The sequence below is a fragment of the Ceratotherium simum genome, chromosome 14 (assembly GCF_057802395.1).
Source record: "Ceratotherium simum simum isolate JZ-2026a chromosome 14, ASM5780239v1, whole genome shotgun sequence".
In the NCBI taxonomy this organism is placed as follows: Eukaryota; Metazoa; Chordata; class Mammalia; order Perissodactyla; family Rhinocerotidae; genus Ceratotherium; species Ceratotherium simum.
The window spans coordinates 22,422,710-22,439,831 of record NC_141913.1 but is presented as its reverse complement, the minus strand read 5'-3'; the positions used below and the strand labels follow the sequence as shown (position 1 = coordinate 22,439,831).

The following is a 17,122-nucleotide window of genomic DNA, read 5'->3' as shown; positions in this document are numbered from 1 at the left end:
GGAAGTGACGGCCCCACATTCTATTCTCAGCTAAAAGTTAAGCTAAGAAAATCTAGTCCCCAAGAAAACTAAGCCAGTGAAGGCAAAACCTGTTGAACTTGGTCCAGACATCCTGAGAGATATGATTCTTAGAGAATGTGTCCCAGGGAATGACATTTTGGATGTTACTCCAAAGTGAACCCTTCTCTTCCACCTGGTCCCTTATGGTGGCCCCATTCAGTGTGGCTGGAGTTGAAGAGGAGCCGGGCAGCCAGGACCAGTGCACGGGGGTCCTGGGTGGGGCAGAACTGCTCAGTGAAAGGCAGGACAGCAAAGGCTCTGGAGCCAGCTGCCTGGGTTCCAATTCTGGCTTTGTCACTTACTACCTCTGTTGGACACACATTTAATCCCTCTGACCCTTGGTTTCCTTCTGCATAAAATGGGGATAATAATTGGATCTGCCTCACAGGGTTTCTAGGTGGATTAAATGTGTTAATCTATGTCAAAGGTTTGCAATAGCACCTGGCACATGGAAAATGCCCAATAAGTGTCAGCCACTATTACTGGCTAAACTTCCATACTTCAGAGACAGCATCTTGTTAAAAAAAAAATCACACTACTAATTCAAAATAATACTTTTCCACTCTAATTTTATGTGAAAAGTGCAGAATAGAATTTTAGGAGTAATAATATTCTTTGATTTTACAAAGATTCCAAAAGGAATTGTGGGTACAATCCTCTCCCTCTCTGGGCAGAGTCAAATAATTTTTCAAAGTAATACAAAATAACACTGACGGCACTTGGAGGATGATTTATATGTGATGCCAACTCAGTGTTAGGATCATCAACATTTTACTCATGCACACTCTTAAAACCTTCATGTATGTAGCATTTTTAAAATTGTACATCTCCCTTTTTCATCTAAAATTTTCCCTTTGAGTTAGAAATATAAAAGTGAAATGTTTGAGAGAACAGCTTCTCTAGGAAACCTACTCAAATTTTCCTCCAATTTGGGATTTACGATAATTCTTTCCTTTACAAATGTTTCTATTGCCATAAGTAGGTAATATTTTAATTATTTTCCTCCCTCTGTATATATATTAGAAGTAAAGGAGACCCTCCTGACATTTCATTATAGAAACACGAATTAAGGAACATTGCTTTAGAACTCTCTAGCAAACAGAATCCTGACTGGAAAGGCCTTAGAACAGTGCAGTCCTTACGTAATTTAAAATTTTCTAGCAGCCAATTTAAAAAAGTAAAAAGAATAGGTGATACTAATTTTAAACAAATATATTATACCCATAGTATCCAAAATATTATCATTTCAACATGTAATCTACAAAAAATTATTAAGGTGATATTTTACATTCTTTTTTTTCATACTAAGTCTTCCCAATCTGGTGAATATTTTACACTTATAGCACATCTCAATTTGGACCAGCCACATTTCAAGTGCTCAATGGCCACATGTGGCTAATGGCTACCATATTAGACAGCACATCCCTAGAAGAGGATAATTCCAGAAGTTATTCTATGAATGAGGAATATAGAATAAAGTAGGAAAATTAGAAAAAAAAAAAAAAAAAGAAAGAAATAATGAGAGAGGAGAACCTAAAAGGATAAAAGAGAGTTTAAAAGATGAGTAACATAAAATATTAATTTACCTCTCTGTCCAAGGTAATACTGGTTGTATAAACCTCCCCTGTGTCTTTATTTAGGTAGAACACTGGAGGATAAGCAGGCTCCTGAGACACGATTCTATAGGAAATTTTAGAATTCAGAGTATTGGGCTCATCCGCATCTGTTGCAATGATTTTCATCACAAGTGTATCTGGCATTAGAAACAAGGTGTTCAAGATGAAACTCAACTTTAAGCACATTTACATCCATTATTACTTTATTTATAATTTCAGCTTGTTCCAAAAAGGATTTCAGGTATTTATCAAAATCACAGTTTACCAAGATCAAAAAGTTTAACTGGATGAGGAGATAAGTGTGAATGGAATATAGGAGTAGGAAAAATAAGATGAGGGCAAGGCTGAGGTCAGCACATACAAGTCTTAGGGTAAGGTCCTGAACATTTGCTACAGGAGGGCTGCAAATTTATTTATAATAGTTCTAATAACCAACACAGAAAAAAGGATGAACAGATACATATACATGCTTATTAAAATACAAACAATTCAGGAGAAGCACAGTTATTCTTTATATTATGATCAGAGAACTTTTTCCTACAAGTCTTCATATGGAGCACCGCACTGAACAACACTGTGAAGAAACCTGACAGTAAAAATAATGTAGAACAACGGTCAGCAAATGACTGCCAGTGGGTCAAAGCCAGCCCGTCACCTGCCTTTGTAAGCAAAATTTTACTGGAGCACAGCCATGCCCATTTGTTTACATATTGCCCACTACAGGGCAGAACAGTTGCTACAGAGACCTAACCTGTCACATCAATCTACTATATCTGTTCTGAGGGTAAAAAAAGATGCCAAGTAAAGTCTTTCAAACCTACCACAAAAAAAGCAGTCGCAAACTTAGAGCAAGAGGTTTATTATTATCTGTCCCATGGGCTATACTCCACCGCCATTAAGATAGAAGACTTAGTGTTCAGTTACACAATGGGGATAAAATGACTTGGGGTGTTCATTTTTAAAAACAATAGACTCTTACGTGCTGCACTCAACTCTTCAATAGACCCAACAAAGACGTCCTGGGTGAACACTGGCTCGTTGTCATTGATATCAAGAACTTTAATGCGCAGTTCCAATGGTTTCTCTAGGTTATTTCCTCTTTCATCGAAAGCGTAACCCATTAGCTGAAATCATGACATAAATAATAGAAGAGATTAGATTTAAGCTAAGGTAATTAAACTACCATGGATCAAAAATAAATAAAACACAGCATAACTATTATCAAAGAAAAACTCCAAACTAATGAATGTAAAATTGGTCTTACCAGAAAATATGGCGTTTCTTCTCGATCAAGAATGCGGGTGATGTTCAAGTCTCCGGTGTCTTTATTAAAGACAAATACACCAAAAGGTGGCTCTGTAATCCCTTTTCCAGTGTATTTGTATGTAATTTTTAGTTCTCTTTCTTCTGCAATATCAGAATGTATCTAACATAAAAATAACAGAGGAAGCCTCAAGTTAAACTCTCCATAACCTACATGTAAATACTTTTAATGGAAAATTTCCCTGTGAAGTTGTCATGATGCTGATAGCAGAGAGGTGGGGGAGCCCAAGGGCTCAACAGCAGATGTGCTGGTGTCAGAGAACCTGGATTCCCCTCCCGTCTCAGCCACTCGCTAGTTATGTGATGCTAAGACAGTCACTTACCTTCTCTGTGCCTCAGTGTTCCTATGTATAAAGTGGAGAGATACTTCTGTCTACCTCTCAGGGTTGTTACGAAATTAAGATATCATTAGGGGTACACGTTGGGGGTGCAGATTTCAAATTTAGCACAGAGGTAAAATTTGCAAGGTCCAAATCACCTTCAGAAATCCATTTAATCATCTGGGAAGTATGCATAAGGCATCTTTCCATAGAAGGATTAAAATAGTCAAGCACCATCTCTGCTTAAAATGCTCCAGCAAATTAATGTTTCTAACCCACTGGGTCTTCTGTACTTATCATCTTCATCCTCGATGAAGAATTTTATCTGTATCTCTAAGTCTTCATTAGTAAATGTGATGAGTCTCTGTGGCCCCCATTGGTTCCTTATTTCCTCCTTCAGACATCATTGAAGACACCACCCCCCACCTGTCCGGTCCGTTCTTTGTCCTGAAACCTCAGGATTAGTTACATTTTCTTTCCATAAGTTTCCCAACATGCACTGGGGCCAGGGGATTGCTGCTGAGAATACTAAGCACACAGCAGATGGGGCCTCCAACCTCCTGCGACACCAGGTCTGGTTCCGGAGTGGAATGGTGAACCTGGAGCAGTCCCATGATTACTCTTCACAGAGAGCTTCTGTCTCTGTTTGACTTTCTCCTTTTCTGTGCTTCTGTCTGTCTCTTTTTTTGCCCGGTACGGTGTATATGCATATATACACACACATATGTGTATATGTATGTGTGGATATATATTACAGTACTTATAAAGAATATTCTAGATCTTTATGTACTGATTATAGGTATTATATAATTCAATTTATGTTAAAAATAAAACAAGACTGTGTGTCAACATAATTGTTGGTTTGTATGTACATACATATGCACACAAGAGTATGTAAGTATACACATATTTATGCATTTCATAAGATCTGGAAGATATTAAACTGTTGAAAGTATTACCTCTAGAAAATTTGGAAAGTTGGGAAAATTTAATAAGATCTTTTGCTTTTTATGTAAATTTTACTCTTAACAACTTGTATAATTAAAATTAGTAAGAAGAACAGCTAACACTTATTGAACCCCAAAGAATCAATGCATTTTAGGGAAACCTATTGAAAGAATGTGTGAATGACTCAGATATCTCACAAAACCAAAGCAAACCAAAACAAAAAACTTAATTGATTGTATATATACTATACAATACTATATATACTATTATGTAATATAACTGTAACGAAAAATTTAGATTTTAGGGGCTGGCCCAGTGGCAAAAGCGGTTAAGTGCGCACGCTCCCTTGCGGTAGCCCAGGGTTCGCCGATTCGGATCCCGGGCGCACACTGACGCACCGCTTGTCAAACCATGCTGTGGCGGCGTCCCATATATAGTGGAGGAAGATGGGCACGGATGTTGGCCCAGGGCCAGTCTTCCTCAGCAGGAAAAAAAAAAAAAAAAAGAGGATTGGCAGATGTTAGTACAAGGCTGATCTTCCTCACACACACACAAAAACTTAGATTTTAGAAGGCTTTTATGAAAACAACATGTTGCTGGAGAAAGGAAATTGTTGTCTTCTATTCCATAGCTGCTCTTTTTTTTAAGGAGCTCTTCATGTATGACATTTATAAGAGTGGAAAGAGGAAGGTAACACTTGGGTATGAACATTTATTCATTCACACAAATGTTTCCTGAGTACCTGCTGGATGCTGGCACTGCTCGGGGCACAGGGCATGAGTTGTGAGCCTAAGGACTAGGCCCCTGCCCTCAGGAAGCTTACACTCTACTGAGGGAGCCAGACAACAAGCAAGCAACATACAGCATAATGTCCTGGAGTGGAATGAGCAGTAAATCAAGCTGAAACGGAGTAATGGGATAGAAAGAGATGGGATGAGGCAGGGAAGGGGACTCTCTGAAAAGGTGACACTTGGGCAGAGGCTTGATCCTGTGAGATGCTGCAAATATCTGTAAGGAGGGGATTCCAGGCAGAGGGAATAGCAAGTGTGAAGGGTGAGAGCTTGGAATGAGCTTATATGGGTTTAGGGACGTAGCAGAGTGCGGGATTGGGGGGTGAGAGGAGCTGAGGTCAGAGAGGAGGTCAAGGCCAACAAACCCCAAGAGCTCTTGCAGGCCAGGGTAGAGCCTTTATTCCTTCCACTGCAGCGGGAAGCTATTGAAAGGGTCCCGGTAAGGGGGTGAACATGCGTTGACCTGTCTTTTCAAAAGCTCACCCTGGCTGCTGTCTGGAGAATGGACTGTTGAGGGGATGGGGGTGGTGGCAAGAGTGAAAGTGGTGAGACAGGTCAAGGGCTCTTTCGTAACGCAGGTCAGAGACGACAGTAACCTGGACGAGGGGGGTGGCAGTGTAGAGAGGTGGGCAGATTTCGGATATATTTTGGGGGTAGACCTGATAGTACTTGCCACAATTTTTAAAAACTGGATAGAATCATAGTGCCATTTACTGAAATGGGTAGAACCTATGGAAAACAGCTTTAGGGGAAAAATCAAGGGTTCAGGTTTGCACATACTAAGTCTGAGATACATATTAGTATGATTATCATAATCCAACAATAGGATAGTGGGGCCAGTGGTTAAGTTTGAACGCTCCACTTTGGTGACCCAGGGTTCACGGGATCTGATCTCGGGTGCAGACCTATGCACTGCTTATCAAGCCATGCCATGGCAGGCGTCCCACATATAAAAAAGTAGAGGAAGATGGGCATGGTTGTTAGCCCAGGGCCAACCTTCTTCAACAAAAAGAGGATTGGCAACAGATGTTAGCTCAGGGCTAATCTTCCTCACCAAAAAAAAAAAAAAAAAAAAAGGACAGTTTGAGGGCAAAAGGGGAGTTGTGAATTATTAAGCCAGGACAATGGGCATAAATGAAGACTGTCTCAAGTAGAATGTATGGTCATCCTACTTACTAGATATTGGTTCTTTTAATTTTGAAAATTACTTTTTATGTGTAGTGTGGCAGAATATGCCACCTGAAAATATGACACTTTGGTATAGGGTTATTTTGAGGTTGAAGGCAATTGAGAAGAAGCAGATGAGAGAAAAGTTCTCTGCCCTCCCCCTTTTGCCTAGAAGCAGGACAAAAATCTGTAAAGGTGCCCTCCTTGCCCTTTCTGCCAGGAAGAACAAAACTCAATCATCAGAGACAACTTTACACCCTTATTGGCTTAGAGATGACACCAGAAATCCACATAACAAACTTTACTAACTAGCCTTTTTCTACTATTAGCCATTTACTACCCCTTAGAGATTCAAGGTCCTTTTCCTTGTCCCTTCTATAAAAATTTATCTTTCCTTTGCTACGACGCTATATAAGCCCAAGTTCTAAGCAAACTTTTGAGTTTCTCATCTCTGGGTACTCCCAGGTGTGATATGCATGATACATATGGTAATAAACTTCTGTTTGTTTTTCTCTTGTTAATCTGTCTTTTGTCAGTCCAATTTACAGGGCCCCAGCCAGAGAACCTAGGAGGGTAGCAAGAAAAAAATTTTTCCTCCCCTACAGATAATAATGTCTTATTTTGAGTATGTTTAACGCCGTGTGTTAAATAAAGATTCAACTAGTGCCAGATCCCTTAACTCTTAGTTGAGTCAAAGCCCCAAATTACATATATTTTCGCTAATGACGTATCTTCCAGAACGGGAAAGCGGATCTTTGGGTTGGCACTTTCTGCTAAAAATTAAGCTCTGCTAATTTTCTTTTTTTTTTTTTTTTTAATTTTATTTATTTTTTCCCCCAAAGGCCCAGTAGATAGTTGTATGTCATAGCTGAACATCCTTCTAGTTGCTGTATGTGGGACTCAGCCTCAGCATGGCCGGAGAAGCAGTGCGTCGGTTCGCTCCCAGGATACGAACCAGGGCTGCCAACCGCGGAGTGCGTTCACCTAACCGCTAAGCCACGGGCTGGCCCGAGCTCTGCTAATTTTCAAATACATACGGAATATTAAAAGACTCAGTAATTTTACATTATATAATTTTCCTTAAATTTTAAAGTGAACATAAAAGTCTTTCACAACGTATTTTAAACAAATGCATATATTTCCTGTTCCTCTTTAGAAGGTACCTTGGCGATCGGATTCTTTCTGGACAGATCCTCTCCCTCCCGAACAGCCACAGGGGCGGTGATCCAGGCCCGCTTTTGCCGCACTAGGTGAGTATGTTTAGAAAGCAGCTTATTCTCATTTCTTGTGTTTAAGACCTACAACAATAAAATATTGCCAAAAAATTATTAAATATCCTAAGACATTAGTAGGGTATTTACTAAATTTACTAGACTTTACTAAATTTACTACAACTTTAAAAACAGTTGTGCAAGTTTTAAGATATAAATTTCATATTTCTTTTTCTTTTTTTAAATTTTTATTTATTTATTTTATTCCCCCAAAGCCCCAGTAGATAGTTGTATGTCGTAGTTGCACAGCCTTCTAGTTGCTGTATGTGGGACGCCGCCTCAGCATGGCCGGAGAAGCGGTGCGTCGGTGCGCGCCCGGGATCCGAACCTGGGCTGCCAGCAGCGGAGCACACACACTTAACCACTGAGCCACGGGGTCGGCCCCTAAATTTCATATTTCTTAACAGGATTCATTTTCAAAGAGGAAATGTATACATTCTAGTGAACTCTATAGGCGTTCAAGAGATTGTCTCCAAACAATACAGTGGCGGGGTTTAGTTTTTATCAGTAAAAAAAGATTTCTCAGACTGAAGAGCTAAAAAGGCTAAAGAATAATTTAGTGATCTTAGAATTAGGCAAATTAAAAATAATATACCATGTCAAGAATTTTTTTCTACTAACTGAAAATGAAGTTTCATTTTCTTGTGGTGGCTTATAGTTTAAAAATGAATTATTAAATGCTTTAAGACTAAATCTTAGTAACCAGTTATCAATTTAGCTAAAACTGGTGAAACTGTCAATTAATGAATTTATTTTTAAGGATAGGGTAAAGGATTAAATTGCCCATCTTTTGTTTTCAGAATCTTAAGTAGAAAACTATTCTGTAAATTTTTAGTTGGGCTTTAATAAAAATATATATTCTATCAAAGGAAAATTTCAATACAGCTGACCTAGTATCTTAAGATCAAAAATGATTGTTTTTCTACGTTTTACTTGTTTTGTTGCTCTACGTAACGTGTATTTTATTTCAAAATATTTACACTGGTTATCACTAGGTCATTGAATTTTTTTGTTTTCATTTGAAAAAAATTCTATAACTTTAAAAAATTATATTAAAAAATTGAAATAATATTGGAGTTTTTAATGTAAACATGAAAAACTTCTTTCTACTTTTTCACTCATACTTCACAGAGTATTCACTGTTAGCAGCTTAGTTAATATTTGTTTCTGATCTTTTCTCAGGACCATACAGTTGCACACATATAAAGGTCTTCTTCCTATAAAAATGGAAGTATACTATACTTCGCATTCTGCCCCCTGATTTTTCATTCAATATCTCATCATACACGTTCTTCCATGTACCATAAATTGTTTCACCATTTTCCTACTGATGGACTTTTAGATTGTCAAAAAATGCTGCACTGAACATCCCTGGATATATGTTCCTGTGCACTTGTTTGAATGGGAACAGCTGGGTCTAAGGAAGTGTGCATTGTTAATCTGGGAAGGCACAGTCAAATTGTGTTCCATGAAATTAAGCCTCTGAGACCAAAAGACAGAAATAATCCCCCTGGTGCTTTACCTCTAAATGGAGTCCATTTCCAAAGTTAAAGCAGATCTGTAAAATAAAATTATTTGTTAATACAATTTATCATTCAATTCAGTTTAAAATACATTGTTAATGAATGACCTACCACCTAGCATACTAAAGGTATTACAAAAGAAAAGTTTAAACACCACTACTATCCTCCTTTGTCAAAAGGAAATCAATTTTAATTTTCCCCTTTGTCTCTCTGCCACAACCAGGGCCAGAGGAAGGAATCTACATTCTTTTTGATCCACACTGCCTCCTCCAGAAAACCCCTCAGAACTCAACAAATATCTGAAAAACAAAAACAAAAGCAAAATTTGTCCTCTTGAAATCTTAGCCATTTGCTGATCTTCTTCTCCTTACTTTACAGTTTTCATCTCACGTTCTCTGGGACCCAATGACGTTCCCTCAGGCCTTTCGTGTGAGATGCAGCACCTCGCTACCTCCCATTACACCCTGGGTCCAGGGTCACACACATGACTGTCCATATTTGGACATCATTCCTCAACTTTCTCGATCCCGCCAACTCTTTTCTTTGGTTCTTATCAAGCACTGTCACACTTCGACTTCATCATTAAACAGAACTAAACACAGTTACATTTACTCTAAAATCTGCACAATAAACTCCTACTCTGCTTTTTGACTTTTGCTGCACTTTCTTTATAGTCCATTAATCTCCTCTTGGCGTCTCTTTTCTCCTGGCTTAATCTAAACCAGCACTTTCTAATATGGTAGCCACGTGTAGCTATTTAGACTTAAACTAAAATTATTTGAAATTAATAATTATTTTGCTCAACAGCTGCGAGGTAAGTGGCTAGAGGAAATTTCCACCATTGTAGACAACGCTATTGGACAATGCTAGTCGATTATTGCCAGCCATTCCAAAGATGTTGTTAACGAGTCAAGGATCCCTCATTCTTTTGACCTTCTAATATGCCTGCATTGCTTTTTTCCCAGCTCTGTAAGCCTATTACTCTCTTTGATTCTGACCCTGTACTGGCAATGCTGCTAGAGAGAGCTGCAGTGGCTGAATGGATCCGTCACACATCCACACTAATAGCTGCTCCCTCCATAGGGGTAGTGCTTGTTTCTAGGGTGACCATATGTTTGTTTGCCCAGGAGACTCCAGCTGACACCTATTGTGCAGGCATCCCACCTGTTAGCAACCCTTTTGTTCTCAAAAGTGTGCTCATTCAGACCATAACCTACGTTATCTTTGTCTCTCTCTTATTGTAGCCCTATCATACCATTCCAAACTTTGGGAGAACACACCAATTACACTGACCACACCCCTGAACCCACTCACTCTTAGAGGAGATGACCCCACGTTTTCTTTGACTGAGATTGTATCTTTTTTTTTTTTTTTTTTTTTTTTTAAAGATTTTATTTATTCAGTTTTTCCCCCCAAAGCCCCAGTAGATAGTTGTACGTCATAGGTTCACATCCTTCTAGTTGCTGTACGTGGGACTCGGCCTCGCGTTGGACGGAGAAGTGGTGCCTCGGGGCGCTCCCGGGATCCGAACCCGGGCCGCCAGCATCAGAGCACGCGCACTTAACCGCTAAGCCACGGGGCCGGCCCATGAGATTGTATCTTTAATCACCTTTTCCTTCTCTTGTTTCTACAAGGACGAGGTGTCCTGATTCCTTTCCAATGTTAACCACCCTCTATGTTCTTTATTTTCAACTCTTCTGCTTGTTCTCCCACATTTATCTTCTCAAGAACCCTGTTCCTTCCACTAACTTTTATCTTCTTTCACCACTGGCTAATCAAACAGGTTTATTTCCTTCCCATTGGCAACCAAACATATTTAGATCTTCCCTATCTTAAAAATAAATAAACTCAGTGAGTGACGTCAGCATCATGGCGGAGTGAGCTTTCCCGTAAACTCTTCCCCCTATAAGATACAACAAAAGGAACAGTCACAGAATAACAATGGACTCCTAGACAGCAAAAAGGAAGATCGGAAAGATCCAAACTGCCGCACATCTGAGAGTGGACTTGCTGGGGGGGGGGAGGAAGTGGGGAGAGGTCAGGAGAAATCCTCTCCCTCCCCATCACATCAGCGATCTGGGTCCGAGTGGCTCCCAGAGAGTGGGGAGGGGCGGCCTTCTGTGGGGAAACCGTAGCTCTTTGGGCTCTCTCAGCCAGTGGGAAACTCCCACCCAGAGGACTCAGAACTGCTGCAGGGGTGCCATCAACATCTGAGCACCCCAGGAGAGCTGATAATGAGGGGCGAGCGAGAAGCCCCCCACACCAGGGACCCAGTGGGCAAAAGAGAGAGCCCCTCTCCCCACATGCCTGACACTGAAGCTCAGCCAACCAGACCAGACCGAGCGGCTGGCCGATCACAGGGAGCAGCTGGGGCAGAGTGCAGGGGGCTCAGATTACACAGCCCTGAACCCACACAGTGGTGGTGGGTGGAAATTGCAACCAGATATTTCCAGGATGAGGAAAAATAAGGCGAATACAGGAACCACAATGCAAAAGTACATGAAATCACCAGACCAGAAGGAAAATGACAAGCACCAAGAAACCAACCCTGAAGGCACAGAAATCCATAACTTAAACGACAGAGATTTCAAAATAGCTATTATAAAAAAAACTCAGCGAAATACAAGATAACACAGACAAACAATTCACAATGAGATAAAGAGTTTCTTCACAAAAGAGATTGAAATCATAAAGAAAAATCAATCAGTACTCATGGAGATGAAGAATACAATGGAGGAGATAAAGGAGAATCTGGAATCTTCAAAGAACAGAGCTGACAATATGGAGGAAAGAAGTAGCATTATAAAGGATAGGAATACAGATATGCTCCAGATGGAAGAGGAGAGAGAACTAAGACTAAAAAGAAATGAAGAAAGTCTCCGAGAAATATCTGACTCTATTAGGAAATGTAACATAAGAATTATAGGTATTCCTGAGGGAGAAGAGAGGGAAAGAGGAACAGAGAGCCTATTCAAGGAAATAATAGCTGAGAACTTCCCAAATCTGGGGAAGGAGCAGGAAATACCAGTAAGAGAAGCCAATAGGTCGCCTAAATACGGCAACAGGCAAAGGCCCACTCCACGACATATAGTGGTAAGGCTGGCTAAAGTCAATGACAAAGAAACAATATTAAGGGCAGCTAGACAAAAACAAAAAATAACGTACAAAGGAACTCCCATCAGGCTCTCAGCGGATTTCTCAACAGAAACTTTACAGGCTAGGAGAGGCTGGAATGATATATTCAAAATACTGAAAGACAAAATCTTTCAGCCAAGAACACTCTATCCAGCAAAAATATCCTTCAAATATGATGGAGAAATAGTAACTTTCCCACCAGATTAAAAAAAAAGCTAAGGGAGGTCATGGCCACGAGACCCCCCACTATAAGAAATACTGAAGAAGGCCCTCAGGCCCGAAAAAAAGAAGAGAAAGGGAATACAAAGCTTGGAGCAAGAAGAAAAATAGGCAGACAAAATCACAAAAATAGTAGATCTTTACCAGAATAGGTTAACAACCACTTAAATACCAAAATCAAAGACCAAAGGAAGGAAATCACCAAAAATAAATATAACCTCATCACTGTAAACACACAGCTACAACACAAGATAGAATAAGGTATAACAGGGCCAGCCCCGTGGCTTAGCGGTTAAGTGCGCGCGCTCCGCTGCTGGCGGCCCAGGTTCAGATCCCGGGCACGCACTGACGCACCGCTTCTCCGGCCATGCTGAGGCCGTGTCCCACATACAGCAACTAGAAGGATGTGCAGCTATGACATACAACTATCTACTGGGGCTTTGGGGGAAAAAAATAAATAAATAAAATCTTAAAAAAAAAAAAAGAATAAGGTATAACAAGAACAACTTAGAAGGGGAAGAGGAAAGAGACTGAATTGACTTAGCATAAGGAAATAAGAGGCCATCAGATAATGGACTATCTCATACACAATATTTTTTATATATACCTCAAGGTAACCATTAAACAAATAATGAAAACAAAATCACATATGATAAACAAAGAGAAAACTAGAAGAGTCATAAGACAGAACAACCAAACTGAATTGGCAGTCCGAAACAAATGGGACAAGAAACAAAGGAAATGCAAAACAACTGGAAAATAAGTGACAAAACAGCAACATTAAGCCCTCATATATCAATAATTACCTTAAACGTAAATGGATTGAACTCTCCAATCAAAAGATACAGAGTGGCAGGATGGATTAAAAAGCAAGACCCAACAATATGCTGCCTCCAGGAAACACATCTCAGCTCTAAAGACAAGCACAGGCACAGAGTGAAAGGATGGAAGACAATACTCCAAGCTAATGGCAAACAAAAGAAAGCAGGTTGCCATACTCATATCAGACAAAGTAGATTTCAAGATAAGACAGGTTAAGAGAGACAAAGAAGGGCAATATATAATGATAAAAGGGACACTCCACCAAGAAGACATATCATTTATAAATATATATGCACCCAACATAGGAGCACCAAAGTACATAAAGCAACTATTATCAAACCTAAAAGGAGACATTAACAACAACACAATAATAGTAGGGGATCTTAACACCCCACTTACACCAATGGATAGATCATCCAGACAAAAAGTCAATAAAGAAACAGTGGACTTAAATGAAAAAGTGGATGAGATGGACCTAGTAGACATATACAGAGCACTACATCCAAAAACAGCTGACTACACATTCTTCTCAAGTGTGCATGGAACATTCTCAAGGATAAACCATATGCTGGGAAACAAAGCAAGCCTCAATAAATTTAAGAAGATTGAAATCATAACAAGCATTTTTTCCAACCATAAAGCTATGAAACTGGAAATCAACCATGAGAAAAAAACTGGGAAAGTGACAAAAATGGGGAGATTAAATAACATGCTACTGAACAACCAACGGATCATTGATGAAATTAAAGGAGAAATGAAAAACTATCTGGAAACAAACAAAAATGAAAATATGCCATATCAAATCATATGGGATGCAGCAAAAGCGGTCCTGAGAGGGAAACTCATAGCGATACAAGCCCACCGTAGCAAACAAGAAAAAGCCCAAATAAGCAATCTTAAATTACACCTAACAGAACTAGAAAAAGAAGAACAAACAAAGCCCAAAGTCAGCAGAAGGAGAAAAATAATAAAAATCAGAGCAGAAATAAATGAAATTGAGACCAAAAAAACAGTAGAAAGGATTAATGAAACAAAGAGTTGGTTCTTTGAGAAGATAAACAAAATCAACAAACCCTTAGCCAGGCTGACTAAGAAAAAAAGAGAAAAGGCTCAAGTAAATAAAATTAGAAATGAAAGAGGAGAAATTACAATGGATACCACGGAAATACAGAGGATTATAAGAGAATACTATGAGAAATTATATGCCAACAAACTGGACAATCTAGAAGAAATGGATAAATTCTTAGACTCATACAACCTCCCAAAACTGAACCAAGAAGAAATGGAGAATCTGAATAGACCAATCACAAGTAAAGAGATTGAAATAGTAATCAAAAACCTCCCAAAAAATAAAAGTCAAGGACCAGATGGCTTCTCTGGTGAACTTTACCAAACATTCAAAAAAGATTTAATACCTATCCTTCTCAAACAATTCCAAAAAATAGAGGAAGATGGAACACTTCCTAACTCATTCTACGAGGCCAACATCACCCTGATACCAAAGCCAGACAAAGACAATACAAAGAAGGAAAATTACAGGCCAATATCCCTGATGAACATAGATGCAAAAATCCTCAACAAAATATTGGCAAGCCAAATACAACGATACATTAAAAGGATCATACACCATGATCAAGTGGGATTTATACCAGGGACTCAGGGATGGTTCAACATCCGCAAATCAATCAACGTGATACGCCACATCAACAAAACAAAGAATAAAAACCACATGGTCATCTCAATAGACGCAGAGAAGGCATTTGACAAGATACAACATCCATTTATGATAAAAACTCTCAACAAAATGGGTATAGAAGGAAGGTACCTCAACATAATAAAGGCTATTTATGACAAACCCACAGCCAACATCATACTCAACAGGGAAAGGCTGAAAGCCATTCCTCTGAGAACAGGAACGAGACAAGGCTGCCCACTCTCACCACTCTTATTCAACATAGTACTAGAGGTTTTGCCCAGAGCAATTAGGCAAGAAAAAGGAATAAAAGGAATCCAAATAGGCAACGAAGAACTGAAACTCTCACTATTTGCAGACGACATGATTTTATATATAGAAAACCCTAAAGAATCCATTGGAAAACTATTAGAAATAACCAACAAGTACAGCAAAGTTGCAGGGTACAAAATCAACTTGCAAAAATCAGTTGCATTTCTGTGTGCTAATAACAAACTAACAGAAAGAGAGCTCAAAAAGATAATACCATTTACAATTGCATCAAAAAGAATAAAATATCTAGGAATAAATCTTACCAAGGAGGTGAAAGACCTATACAATGAAAACTACAAGACATTATTGAAAGAAATCGATGATGACATAAAGAAATGGAAAGACATCCCATGCACATGGATTGGAAGAATAAACATAGCTAAAATGTCTATATTACCTAAAGCAATCTACAGATTCAATGCAATCCCAATCAGAATCCCAACGACATTCTTCACAGAAATAGAAAAAAGAATACTAAAATTCATATGGGGCAACAAAAGACCCTGAATAGCTAAAGCAATCCTAAGAAAAAAGAAGAAAGCTGGAGGCATCACAATCCCTGACTTCAAAACATACTACAAATCAATAGTAATCAAAACATGGTACTGGTACAAAAACAGACAGACAGATCAATGGAACAGAATTGAAAGCCCAGAAATAAAACCACACATATACGGACAGCTAATTTTCGAAAAAGGAGCTAAGAACATACAATGGAGAAAGGAAATCTCTTCAATAAATGGTGTTGGGAAAACTGGACAGCCACATGCAAAAGAATGAAAGTGGACCATCTGCTATCACCATTTACAAAAATTAACTCAAAATGGATCAAAGACCTGAAGGTGAGACCTGAAACTATAAAACTCATAGAAGAAAATATAGGCAACACACTATTTGACATTGGTCATAAAGGAATCTTTTCGGATGACGTGCCTACCCAGGGAAACTAAAGAAAAAATAAGCAAGTGGGACTTTATCAGATTAAAGAGCTTCTAAAAGACAAACGAAACCAGAATCAAGATGAACAGACAACCCACCAGCTGGGAGAAAATATTTGCAAAACATATATCTGACAAGGGGTTAATCTCCATAATATATAAAGAACTCACACAACTGAACAACAAAAAAACAAACAATCCGGTCAAAAAATGGGCAGAAGAAATGAACAGACACTTCTCCAAAGGAGATACACAGATGGCCAATAGGCACATGAAAAGATGTTCAACATCACTAATCATCAGGGAAATGCAAATCAAAACAACACTAAGATACCACCTCACACCCGTTAGAATGGCTATAATCAGCAAGACAAAAAACAACAAATGTTGGAGAGGATGTGGAGAAACAGGAACCCTCATACACAGCTGGTGGGAATGCAAACTGGTGCAGCCTCTATGGAAAATGGTATGGAGATTCCTCAAAGAATTAAAAATAGAAATACCCTATGATCCAGCTATCCCACTACTGGGAATCTATCCAACGAACCTGAAATCAACAATCCAAAGAGGCTTATGGGCTTATGCACCCCTGTGTTCATTGCAGCATTATTCACCATAGCCAAGAAGTGGAAGCAACCCAACTGTCCCTTGACTGATGACTGGATCAAGAAGATGTGGTATATATATATACACAATGGAATACTACTCAGCCATAAAAAAAGACAAAATTGTCCCATTTGCAACAATATGGATGGGGCTGGAGGATATTATGTTAAGTGAAATAAGCCAGAAAGAGAAAGACAAACACTGTATGATCTCACTCATATGCGGAATATAAACCAACACATGGACAGAGAAAACTGTATTGTGGTTACCAGGGGCAATGGGGGTAGGGAGGATGGGCACAAGGGGTGAAGGGAGACATATATATGGTGACAGACAAACAAAAATGTACAACCAAAAATTTCACAATGTTATAAACTA

At 39.1% G+C, this 17,122-nt stretch overlaps 1 protein-coding gene across 1 annotated transcript in view; it reads right to left on the bottom strand.

The window, feature by feature from the left end:
- The window catches only part of DSG2 (desmoglein 2), a 59,399-nt gene that overhangs the window by 24,584 nt on the left and 17,693 nt on the right, over positions 1-17,122 (bottom strand). Inside the window, exons 2-6 of the mRNA XM_004422662.3 lie at positions 9,019-9,054; positions 7,389-7,523; positions 2,941-3,102; positions 2,656-2,800; positions 1,647-1,813 (exon numbers count right to left, since the gene is read on the bottom strand). Of these exons, the coding sequence (XP_004422719.3) occupies positions 1,647-1,813; positions 2,656-2,800; positions 2,941-3,102; positions 7,389-7,523; positions 9,019-9,054 (645 nt within the window). The remainder of the gene's footprint in view (positions 1-1,646; positions 1,814-2,655; positions 2,801-2,940; positions 3,103-7,388; positions 7,524-9,018; positions 9,055-17,122) is intronic.